The sequence below is a fragment of the Erythrolamprus reginae genome, chromosome 7 (assembly GCF_031021105.1).
Source record: "Erythrolamprus reginae isolate rEryReg1 chromosome 7, rEryReg1.hap1, whole genome shotgun sequence".
Taxonomy (NCBI): Eukaryota; Metazoa; Chordata; class Lepidosauria; order Squamata; family Dipsadidae; genus Erythrolamprus; species Erythrolamprus reginae.
The window spans coordinates 803,052-815,771 of NC_091956.1; the positions used below are offsets into that span (position 1 = coordinate 803,052).

A 12,720-nucleotide genomic window follows, 5' to 3' on the forward strand; every position below is an offset into this window, starting at 1 on the left:
TTTGTTGCCCCCAACAATCTGGGTCCTCATTTGACCCCCCTCGGAAGGATGGAAGGCTGAGTCCACCTGGAGCCGGTGAGGAGATTTGAACTGCTGGACTGTAGCTAGCAGTTAGCTGGAGGAGCCTGCAGGGCTGCACTCTAACCACTGCACCACCAAATCCTGAATCAGGGGAAGAGCCCAGAGTCAAAGAATCCAGATCAGGTGAAGCGCTAGTAGTGCCGCTTTGCAAACCCTTAGTAAGGCCACACTTGGAAACCTGCATCCAGTTCTGGTCACCACCGTATCAAAAAGAGGTTGAGACTCTGGAAAGAGGGCCAAGCAGTGGTAAGAACAGTCATAAAACGAGGGAAAACTCACTTAACAAAATGCCTCTCTTAGCAACAGAAACGTGGGGATGGATTGTGGTTGTAAGATGAGAATTAGCTGTGTTAACAGTCCTCAGACTAGGCAGGAGAGTTTCAGAACATGCAGAAGGACAGAGAAGGAAGGGGCCTCGGAGGTCTTCTACCCCAGGGGTAGGCCAAGTTGGCTCCTCTATGAGTTGTGGACTTCAACTCCCAGAATCCCTCAGCCAATCATGCTAGCTCAGGAATTCTGGGAGTTGAAGTCCACATGTCATAGAAGAGCCACTTTTGCCTACCAATAGTCCAACCCCCTGCCCAAGATCATAGAATCCTACGGCTGGAAGGGACCTTGGAAGTCTTCTAGTCCAGGGCTAGGCCAAGTGGGCTCCTCTATGACTTGTGGACTTCAACTCCCAGAATCCCTCAGCCCATCATGCCAGCTCAGGAATTCTGGGAGTTGAAGTCCACATGTCATAGAAGAGCCAACTTTGCCCGCCCCTGTATGTAGTCCAACCCACTGCTCAGGGAGGAAGCCCTCGTTCCTCCTTCCCCTCCCAGAAGTTGGAAGCAGGCTCAGGAGACTCACTGCGAGGCTCTTGGTGCCTTCCTGCTCCGTCACACAGGGCCACCAGCCCTTGACTGTCTTCTGCTCAAACAGCGAGACGTCTCTCTCCCGCGTCTCCAGCAGCTCCAAGTGGCATTTCTCAGCCGTCTTGCTTGGCTTTGGCATGGAGTTGAGGTCCAGCTGGATGGAGCCTGGAAGGGGGGAAGGAGAGAGGAGTGGGAACGGGAAGAGAGGGGATGGAGAGGGAGGGAGGGGTGAGGGAGGGAAGGGGCAGGGAGGGAGGGAGGAAGAGGGAGGAAGGAGAGAAAGGAAGGAAGGAAGGAAGGAAGATGGGAATGAAAGGAAGGAGCTAGGAGGGAAGGAGAAAGAGGAAGGAAGGAAGGAAGGAAGGAAGGAAGGAAGGAAGGAAGGAAGGAAGATGGGAATGAAAGGAAGGAGCTAGGAGGGATGAGAAAGAGGAAGGAAGGAAGGAAGGAAGGAAGGAAGGAAGGAAGGAAGGAAGGAAGGAAGGAAGGAAGGAAGGAAGCCAAAACTTCCAGGGGAAGGCTACCTATCTAGGTGTATCCGGAAAGCCACATGGATGCCCAGAATTCAATCTCTGCCTTTCATCAAAGACCAAGGGCTTCCTGCCCCCTTCTTGTGGCCTTTGGGGCCTCTTAAAAGAACCCCCCACACACACACACAATATCTGTTGCCCTCTGGCGAGGCTGTGATGTGCCGTGAGTCACCCTCAGGCGCCATTGGTCCCTCTTTGCCCAAACGTGGCCCAAATGTGTCTGTAGATGGGAACAGACTCCACAGACAAGAGGAGGATTCCATTCCTGTCCCGCAACCACATCAAGTTTTCTGCAATTGGAGAGCTGCACATTCATTCCTGGCAGATTCACCACCGCCGGTTCCCCAAGAGAACCTCAAAAAATGCAGCCACGCTGCGCAGGAGAGGAGGAGGAAGCAGCCAGGGCTTTAACAGGGAGAGACAGAACTGCAAAATCCAGCATTCTCCTGCCTGGATCGACCACTCACCCAGGTAATCATCGAAGGAGAATTTGTCGTTGTCCCAGATTTGAAGGACCAGCTGGGGGGCGACTTTATTCTCGGTCTTGTCCAAACTCCAGAAATGTTCCTGCGTTGGGTGGCAGAGAAGAAAGTCATTGCAAAGAAGACTACAGTGATGTTCAGCATTAAGTAACCGAATATTAATTGGGTAAATATTAATTGGACAATTACAAAAGAAATAGCGATATTAACTAAACAAAGAGAACTAAGAGGTTTTAAAGAAATAAAAACTGCAGCATTGGAAAGTGCTCAAGCGGTAGTGGGATTGGGTTGGAAAGAGTCTATAAAATGGACACTGCAGAACTGGTACTGGTACATGGTGGATCACATACACTTTGAAATCATGGAAATAAGATTAAACAACTTTGATGAAAATAAACTGGAGAAGCTGATGGACGATGGAATAAGGTGAAAGGTTATATGCTGAGTAGAATCTGTGACGCAAAGGTGAAAAATAAACTCCAATCACTCTTTCAATAACAACAAATGCAAAGTAGAGCTAAGGAAATATATATATACACATATAAACTAGTAAATATTTGAACCCCCCGCAATTGGTGGTGGTGGTGATGGTTATTGCCAGTCGGGTGATGGGCACATGCACTGTGCACTGTTTTATGTTTGTTTTATGTGACTTTATCTGCAAAACCAATAAAAATATATTTTTTTTAAAAAGTAACCGAATACGGAATGACTGAGTTGGAAGGGACCTTGGAGGTCTTCAGGTCTAACCCCCTGCCCATGGCAGGAGACCTTGTGCCATTCTGGACAAACGGCTGTCCATTTTCTTCTTGAAAACTCTTAGGACTCTGTCCATAACTGTTGGGTTGGAAATAGATTGGCTGCAGGTGTTGCAGGCTGCCACAAGAGGGAGCTAGAGGTTATTTCTCTAAGTCATCCTCGCTGTTTCTCTTTGCCTGGCTACTCGGTGTTAAGTTAGCTCTGCAATCTCTCTGTATTGTAGTCATGTATTGCAGCTAAAATGTGTTAAGGCTTGAGATCTTTTGTTTGCTGGTTATGACAAAGATAACTGGCAAGAAAGACTTTGTACTTGGTAATATTTGGATTGTTATTCCAACTTATTAAGTCTGTGACTTTAGACTGTTTATCAGAATATGTTATTTCTCAAAGTAAACTGTAATTCAAGTTAGTATATCTGTGTGTGGCTGAGTAGTTCTTCACAACTAATCTCAATCTAGACGCTTCTGTGCGTGTACAACATTGGTAAACAAGGATTACTATGCTCATTGGGTCATCACCCCCCGTCTTGATTATTGCAAGGTGCTCTCCATGGGTCTCCCCTTGAAGAGTGTTTGGAGACTCCAAATTGTCCAGAATACAGCCGCAAGAGGTGCACCATATAACACCCATACTCCACAAGATACACGGGCCTCCTATTAGTCTCTGGGCACAACTCAAGGTGTTGGTTAATACCTATAAAGCCCTATATGGCTTAGGACTGGATTATCTATGGGACCTCCTCTTGCCACATACCTCCCAGAGACCAATTAGATTCGGCCTCCTCCAGGTCCCGCCAGCTATGCAATGCAGGTTGGGATTTATCACAAACTCCAACTATCCATCACCTGAACCAACACTCAACACAGCTGCTTTTGAGCCTCTCTGGGCGCCCCAGCAAGGGTCACCACAGCCTTTCCAATGCTCACCTTCTTCGCCACGGAGCACACCTGCTCAGCAGGGAGATAATCAAAGGGGAAGATGAACCTCCAGTTGAAGTTGCCTTCACCTCCCAGCGACCTGTAGTGGACATCCGTCTTCTGCCTGTTCTCCTCGTAACCAACCAGCCACCTGCCAGCCACAAAAGAGGATCAGGACCATCAAATGCAAGATCAGGAGGGTGGGAGCCCCCTGTCAGAGTGGTCCCTGTTAAGGGGTATGCACAGCGACCCCTGAGGTATTAAGGATGCACATGGGCAAAGGAAACGTTGAACCCTAGCAGATATCCAGCAGATATGAGTAATGGATCAGTCATATAAACCAGATACATTACCAATCTAAATAATAATAATAATAATAATAATAATAATAATAATAATAATAATAATTTACTTAAGCAAATATCGTAGTCAAGTTAAACAGTCCAGTCATGCACAGTCAAATCAGTCAATAACTCTCAATATATTAATAATACTACAAGCCTTGCTTGTACAGCTTACAAATACATAAACTATCATCGAACACCCAGTTCTTACTACAGCAGTCACAATGAATCAGCAACACCAAACAGAGAAATAACAGAGAGAGAGAGAATCGTGTTTCTGGCTCCCTCTTGTGGCCATCTCCAACACTAACTCTTAAAGCTATAGTGCTTCAATACATACAAGCATTCATTGTTAGTTTATATATTGCCAAATCCAAACTCTAATGTACATTAGTGCTAACAGTCCTCAAAGAGCTTTCCACTCCTCGTCCAAGAAGCTTCTCCAGACCTTGGGTGAGAACTTCAAACTTCTTGGATGAGGAGCAAAATGCATGCAAGGGCAATAACTGAGGAAGTCCAGGTGCCTTTTGGAAAATACCTTTGAGATAACTGTGACATGGATGTTTGAGGATATCCAAGGATGAGAAGAGGGAATGGACCCTTGTCATGAAGAAGCTTTGGGCTACCTACCCTTTCACATAGATGTCACTCATTTTCTGACCGGTGATGCTGAGGTCATCCAGGATGACGTCTTGAGCATTCCAGACAATGCAACGCAGGTAGAACCTGGAAGAAGCAGCCAAGATATGAGGATCAAGAGTCTCAAAGAGAAGAACAGCAGATAACTCCAGGCTAGAAGTATAGGAGGGTCTTTCAACCAGCAATGGAGCAACCACTTCCTAGGTTCTTTGGTTATAAAAACCAGGGCAGTCCATGACATTTCCTGTTCTCCTCTTCCTCCCAGAAGGAAGCCACCAAATTGTTGGAACATCCCAAGCAGGAAATGCCATCTCTACCTAGTTCCACCTCCAGGAGAAAAAAACTGTCCGTCTTGAAAAAAAACTATCCATCTCAATCCACTGGCTTTCCACTCTCATGTCTTCCTCACTCTCTGACTATGACCATTCCCCCATTGTCACATCGGCCCCCTCTAGTGGTTCCTCAGGTTCATCCAGGTCACTTTCTCCCTCACTCTCACTCTCTGCTTCCTCTGGCAACCCCCCTGGCCCAGGGTATCCAGAGGGGCCTGTCTCTTCCTCTTCAGAATCTGACGTGACCTGAGGAGGACAAGGAGCACTCACAACAGCATCGGCTCAGGTTCCCCCTGAAGATTCGGGCTCCAAATTGAGCTCTGAGTCCAGTTCTGAGTTCAGGCTACGTGCGTTAAAAGCCTGAGAGGGGAGGTCATTCCTTACCTCTTTGCTCTTCGTGGGGTCACATTGAACGGGGGTCCCGGTGGCCCAAGGGATTTTGGAAACAGGTCCACCCAAAGCTGAAGTTTGCCCTGTAATGAAAGGGGAAGCCATGGATTTATTTACTTATTTGTCAAACTGTGTAGAAGATAATAGTTGTGGTATAAAGATAAACAAAGCAAAGTAGGTAGAGGTAAATTTGGACAATAGGACAGTAGGACAGTGGTGTGCTTATGCACGGCCCTTACAGGTCCCTTAGAAATGGAGAGAGGTCAACTGTAGACTGTCTGAGGTTAAAGTTTTGGGGGTTTGGGGAAGAAACCACAAAGTCCGGTAGGGCATTCCACTGCATTGATCACTCTGTTGTTGAAGTCGTATTTTCTGTAGTTGAGTTTGGAGAAAGAGTTTGAATCTATTTTGTATACGTGTTGCTGAGGTTTTGTATACAGTGAAGCTAAAGTTTTCATTGACCAGCAGGACATTGTGGTAGATGGTTTTATGAGCTACATTTTGATCAGATAGAAGGCAGGGTAGCTCTGGGTTTTCTAAGGCCAAAATTTCAACAGTCCGGTGGAATAATGTATTCTGTTGCAAGCAGAGGAGTGGAGGACTCTCCTTGTGAAATGTTTCTGGACTTTCTCAATTATATTCATGTCCGAGAAAAAGGGTCTCTTTGCAGGAGGAGGAGGTGGGGGAGGAGGAAGAGGGGGAGGAGGAGGAGGAGGAGGAGAAGAAGAAGATGTAGAAGAAGAAGAAGAAGGAGAAGGAGAAGGAGGAGAAGGAGAAGGGGAAGGAGAAGGAGAGGAAGAGGAAGAGGAAGAAGAAGAAGATGTAGAAGAAGAGGAAGAGGAAGAAAAAGAAGAAGAAGAGGAAGAAGAAGAAGAAGAAGAAGAAGAAGAAGAAGAAGAAGAAGAAGAAGAAGAAGAAGAAGAAGAAAGTTTTGGCTGCCCTTCACTGCTACCACCATTACCTGTTCGATGTCTGGCTGGAGGGGGCTGTAGAGCTGCCTGGTCTCCACATGCTCCGGGACCAGGCCTTGCTTCTGTAGGACGTGCAGGGCCAGGCGTTCTTCCAGAGGCCCCAGGTGTGGGTTGGGGGGCTTCCCGTCCTCTGAATCGAAGAGAAAAGGCGGAGATTTCAGCTGTCGGTCAACTGTTGGGGCTCCTGTCCTTAATGCAGGGAGGTCGGGCCAGTCAGTTGCTGCTTTTGCAGGTGCCAAAGGGGGGCTGAGGTGGGGGGGTACATACCGTATTTTTCAGAGTATAAGATGCCCCTTACTTTTTAGGGAGGAAAATAGGGAAAAGAATCTGCTCACCAGATATTCATCTGGCTAGTGTCCTTAGTCTGGTCAGCTTCAGCACATTATTTTATCCCCTGGTTAGGGCTTAAAAAAACTTTATTTGGAGAGAGTAACAATGAAAGAGCTTGCAAGCCAGTAGGAGCTGGGAATATCATAAGCAACTGGAAAGAAACATTCAGAGCAAGTAGAGCAATGGAAAAAACCCTGGAAAGACTTAGGGCTTCGAAAACATTCTTCTCAGAGAGTAACAATGAAAGAGCTCGCGAGCTGGGAACATTGTTAGCACCTGGTTAGGGCTGGAAAGAAACTTATTCAGAGCAAGTTAGAGCAATGAAAAAAACCCTGCAAAGACTTAGGGCTTGGAAAACGTTATTCACAGAGAGTAACAATGAGAGACCTTGCGAGCTGGTAAGAGCTGGGAACATCATTAGCACCTGGTTAAGGCTGGAAAGAAACTTACTCGGAGCAAGTTAGAGCAATGAGTCTCCGGAGAGGGGCAGCATACAGATCTAATAAATTATTGTTATTATTATTATTAATGAAAAACCCTGGAAAGACTTAGGGCTTGGAAAACATTCTTTACAGAGAGTAACAATGAAAGAGCTTGCGAGTTGGGAACATTGTTAGCACCTGGTTAGGGCTGGAAAGAAACTTACTCGGAGCAAGTTAGAGCAATGAAAAAACCCTGGAAAGGCTTGGAAAACATTCTTTGCAGAGAGAAACAATGAAAGAGCCTGCAAGGGAAGAGCTGGGAACATTGTTAGCACCTGGTTAGGGCTGGAAAGAAACTTACTCGGAGCAAGTTAGAGCAATGAAAAAACCCTGGAAAGGCTTGGAAAACATTCTTTGCAGAGAGAAACAATGAAAGAGCCTGCAAGGGAAGAGCTGGGAACATTGTTAGCACCTGGTTAGGGCTGGAAAAAAAGAAGCGCTACATTCAGAGTATAAGATGCAGCCAAATTGTCCCTTTTAGGGAGGGAAAAGGTGCATCTTATACTCCAAAAAATACGGTATTCAATGTGAGCTGACCGGCCGTACAGCCTTGAACTGAAGCCTGGAGGTGGTGGGGGCTGCGTGGTGTTTACCCAGGTCCGAGAGGCGGAAGGTCTGATCTCCAAAGACGACGTGGTCACTCTTGTAAAGGGGAAGTTTGCCGTTGAGCTTCAAAGCCAAATGATGGAGGAGTTGGGACGGGCGCAGCTGGTCCCTCCACTGGTTGGGGCCGGAACTGCAAGGGGAGAAAGGGCACAACTGAAGCAGAGGAGGCTCTCAAAGGATCCTTGCTCCAACTCTCCGCAAGGTCTGGACAGGTGGTCCTCCACTTACGACCAAGCGCAATGGCGCCCCATAGAAACATAGAAGATTGATGGCAGAAAAAGACCCCCTGGTCCATCTAGTCTGCCCTTATACTATTTTCTGTACTTTATCTTAGGATGGATATATGTTTATCCCAGGCATGTTTACATTCAGTGACTGTGGATTTATCTACCAAGTCTGCTGGAAGTTTGTTCCAAGGATCTACTACTCTTTCAGTAAAGTAATATTTTCTCATGTTGCTTTTGATCTTTCCCCCAACTAACTTCAGATTGTGTCCCCTTGTTCTTGTGTTCACTTTCCTATTAAAAACACTTCCCTCCTGAACCTTATTTAACCCTTGAACATATTTAAATGTTTCGATCATGTCCCCCCTTTCCCTTCTGTCCTCCAGACTCTACAGATGGAGTCCATGAAGTCTTTCCTAGCCACCTATGTATTGTATTCCAAAAATCTTTGACTTTGGGACAGGGCCACCACAAATGGGGGAAGGTGCTTGTCTGTTTCTTACATTTCCAACAATTTGCATTTAATTTTGGGTACATTTTATAGCCAATCTTGAGGGAGGGAGGTACCATCTGTAGAATAATTTGTAATAATTTTCTTTACATGCTGCGGATTTTGTTATTTTACAATTGGTGACCAAGTTTTCTATGGTTGTCGTGCTCCGTGAGGAATTGGGAGGCCTATTAATTGAATAAATGAAATTTAATTGCTCACATGCAGTAAGTCTGGGGAAGTCCACAGCGAGCCCCGTATCTGGAAAGGAAGCGGTTCTCCAGGTCAACGATGGTCTCCCCGATCTTCTCGTCTTTGGACAAGAGGTCGTAGTCATAGAGGGTGATCTTCAAGTCCTTCTCCATGGGCAGCGTGCAAGTCAACTCAAACATCCTACAGAAAGCAGAAAGCAACACTGGCTGGGGGTTTTATGGAGCTGCTGCAGCTGCTCAGCAAATGAAATGCCTTTCAGTTCACTCCCTTTTCATACAATTTGGAAGAAAAATACTATATGGAATCGTACAAGTCTTTTAGTTAATAGATAGAAGATAGACAGACAGACAGAAGATAGATAGATAGATAGATAGATAGATAGATAGATAGATAGATAGATAGATAGATAGAGATAGATAGATAGATAGATAGATAGATAGAGATAGATAGATAGATAGATAGATAGATATAAGATAGATGAGAGAGAGAGATAAGATAGATAGATAGATAGATAGATAGATAGATAGATAGATAGATAGATAGATAGATAGATAGATAGAACAGACAGACAGACAGACAGACAGACAGACAGACAGACAGACAGACAGACAGACCGAATTCTTTATTGGCCAAGTGTGATTGGACACTAGGAATTTGTCTTGGTTAATAATTTGAGATGAACAAAAGAACCATTGTTAAAATGTTACATAATAGTAAATGACCTCCCATGTTGACTATATGACTGTAACTTGTTGCTTGTATCCTAAGATTTTTATTAATATTGCTTCTTCATTGCTTATTTGACCCCTATGACAATCATTAAGTGTTGTACCACATGATTCTTGACAAATGTATATTTTATTTTATGTACGCTGAGAGCATCTGCACCAAGACAAATTCCTTGTGTGTCCAATCACACTTGGCCAATAAAAATTCTATTCTATTCTATTCTAAAACTTTTGCCTTTGTTGAATTGTCCTGCAGCGGCTAGTCCCGTGGCCATTTGACTGCTGAAAGTTGTCCGTGGCAGCTTCTCCCATTCTCCTTCTCCCCCCACCCTGTCTGGGACTTCTAGGGGAAGACTTACTTTCCAAAGACAGGTTCCAGGGTGCAAGGGATGTAATTGTCCTGGTCATTGATGGACTTCTTCCCAATGGAAATCTTCACATAAGGGTCACACTGGGTGGGAGAAGGAAAGAGAGAGAGGGAGGGGTATCAAGGCACTGAAGGGGCGGGAAAGACAAACCCTCCTTAGATATTTCTATCAGAAACATTCAGACTGCAACCCTATGAGATCGGCTGGTTTGAGAACAAATGACAGCCTCAAGTCCCTCTTGGATCTTAATAGCATTTAGCAATAAACTTTGGACTTATCTACCACTTCCTAGTGCATTTACAGGTCTCTCTAAGCGGTTTATAGAATCAGCCTCTTGGCCCCAACAATCTGGGTCCTCATGTGAGCCACCTCGGAAGGATGGGAGGCTGAGTCAACAGGAAGGAAGGAAGGAAGGAAGGAAGGAAGGAAGGAAGGAAGGAAGGAAGGAATAGCACTTTAGACTTATATACCACTTCCTAGTGCTCTTACAGCCCTCTCTAAGTAGTTTACAGAGAGTCAACCTCTTGCCCCCTACAATCTGGGTCCCCATTTGACCCACCTCGGAAGGATGAAAGGCTGAGTCAACCTTGAGCTGGTGGTGAGATTTAAACCGCTGAACTACAGCTAGCAGTTAGCTGAAGGAACCTGCAGGGCTGCAATCTAACCACTGTGCCACCCCGGCTCCTATCCTTCTTCTCCTGTTCTTTCACCACTACACCACACTGCCTCTACCGGTCCCTGAAAATAGGCTGAGCATCCAAAGAGGAAACTTGAGGAGAGCTCTGGAGCAGGAAGGGCCCAACCTTGGCCACTTTAAGACCTGTGGACTTCAACTCCCGGAAATCTCCTCCCCCCGCAACCTGGTGTGGCCCATGAATGCATTGGTGGGGGCACATGGGAGTTGTAGTCCCACCCATTTGGGATCCACTCAATTAAGAAACCTTGCTCTGTGTGTCCTCAAGAACCCCCCCCCCCATAGACACATCTAAACTCCATAGATAAAATAAAATAAAATAAAAACTAAACTGATGCAAGCCACATGTTGACCATAGATGGAACCCACGTTGCTGCTGAGAATAAGCAGACATTCATCACCCCCTCCCTCTCTGCTCCCACCCCCCATTCCTTGATCGAGTGGCTTGCCAGGGAAGATGGGGGCCACACAGAGCTCAGGGCTAGGAATGGTTTGCCCTCAACTCAAGTGCACAAGTCCCAAAGGCCCTCTCTCCAAAAGGTAACAGGGGTTTCTTGGGGGGGTTTTTTAAACTTGAAAACATTTAATTTCACATCCAAGAAGAGGTTTAAGTGGTGAAGAATTGAAGAAGGTTTAGAATGGGAATGTTGTGGGATAGGATAGGATAGGATAGGATAGAGAATAGAATAGAATAGAGCATACAAAACTTTCACCAGGCCAATCCTTGAATACAGCTCATCTTTCTGGAACCCGCACTGCATTTCGGACATAAATACATTAGAAAGCACCCAGAGATACTTTACGAGAAGAGCCCCTCACTCCTCCACTCGCAACAGAATCCCCTACGCAACTAGACTTACAATCCTGGATTTAGAAAGCTTAGAACTACACCGCCTTAAACACGACCTAAGCATAGCTTATAAAATCATGTGCTACAACGTCCTTCCTGTCAACGACTACTTCACCTTCCACCACAACAACACATGAGCACACAATGGATACAAACTTATAGTAAACCGCTCAAAACTCGACTGCAGGAAATATGACTTTTGTAACCGAGTAGTTGATGCATGGAACTCACTACCAGACTCTGTAGACTTTCCACTGTTGACCTCTCCCGATTACTAAGAGGTCAGTAAGGGGCGTGCATAAGTGCCCCAGCGTGCCTTCCGTCCCCTGCCCTAACGTTTCTCTCTTATTAGTATCCATCTCATGTATATAAATGGTGTTATATCTATGGATACTACCAATACGTGCTTGACAATAATAATAATAACAATAATTAATAATAATTTATTAGATTTGTATGCCGCCCCTCTTCGAAGACTCGGGGTGGCTCACAACAACAGTAAAATAATACAGAAACAAATCTAATAATTAAAAACCCATTATCTTAAAAACAATCGATGCTACACAATCCTACCCACTCATAACTTTAATGGTCAGAAAGGGGGGTACATTGGTTAAATAAATAAATAAATAAAATCAACTAGGGCACGAAAGCAGAGGAGGAAACACCTTCCGAGACATGATTCCAAGGTGCCCTGAAGTTTCCCTCCTGGAGGGGGTCCCTGGAGGGCCCTCCCCCCTCCCCCCGCATTCTCCATCCCCCCGCTTACTTTTCCATTGGAGTCCTTGGGCTGCAGATCAAAGGCGCGGATGACGTAGACCCTCACGAGACACTCCTGGGGGCCGCGGGCTGGGAGCTGGTGGAACTGGCGCGGAGGGACGGGCACCGTGGGGTCGTCAGGCAGAGGGTAGATCTTGAACGCGCCCTGCAACGGGAGGGGAAGGCCTGGGTCTCCCACCAAGGCAGGCTGCTTGGACGCCTGTGCAGGTGGGGAAGGCAGCTGTGATGCAGATGTGGCAGAGGGACTCCTGAAAGACGCTGGGATCACCTCTGGTACGGCTACTACAGGGGCAGCTTTCCCTCAAGAAAGCCTCTCTAGCATAACTTTTATTGGGTTGTGTTGTGTTGTATTGTAATTGTACTGTAGATGAATTCAGTTGAGCTAAAGTTGAGAGTTTTTAGTTTAGTTTAGTTTTACTTTAACTTACTTTGCTTTAGCTGAAAGTTCAGTTTGGTTTAGTTTAGTTGAGAATTTAGTTCAGAGTTTGATTTAGTTTAATTGAGAGTAGTTGGGTTGAGAGTTTAGTTTAGTTTAGTTGAGAGTTTAGTTTAGTTGAGAGTTTAGTTTAGTTGAGAGTAATTAATTTAGTTTAGTTGAGAGTTCAGTTCAGTTTAGTTTAGTTCAGAGTTTAGTTTAGTTTTACTTTACCTTA

At 45.6% G+C, this 12,720-nt stretch overlaps 1 protein-coding gene across 4 annotated transcripts in view; it reads right to left on the reverse strand.

Annotated features, from left to right (window-relative positions):
- DYSF (dysferlin) overlaps positions 1 to 12,720 on the reverse strand; it is a 119,975-nt gene that overhangs the window by 6,713 nt on the left and 100,542 nt on the right. For all 4 annotated transcript variants that reach the window (XM_070756809.1, XM_070756808.1, XM_070756811.1 and 1 more), the window contains 10 exons: positions 12,057 to 12,212; positions 9,735 to 9,826; positions 8,657 to 8,827; positions 7,708 to 7,850; positions 6,293 to 6,432; positions 5,326 to 5,414; positions 4,601 to 4,696; positions 3,636 to 3,777; positions 1,936 to 2,035; positions 934 to 1,103 (listed from right to left, as the gene is read on the reverse strand). In XM_070756809.1, coding sequence (XP_070612910.1) covers positions 934 to 1,103; positions 1,936 to 2,035; positions 3,636 to 3,777; positions 4,601 to 4,696; positions 5,326 to 5,414; positions 6,293 to 6,432; positions 7,708 to 7,850; positions 8,657 to 8,827; positions 9,735 to 9,826; positions 12,057 to 12,212 — 1,299 coding nt within the window. The remainder of the gene's footprint in view (positions 1 to 933; positions 1,104 to 1,935; positions 2,036 to 3,635; positions 3,778 to 4,600; positions 4,697 to 5,325; positions 5,415 to 6,292; positions 6,433 to 7,707; positions 7,851 to 8,656; positions 8,828 to 9,734; positions 9,827 to 12,056; positions 12,213 to 12,720) is intronic.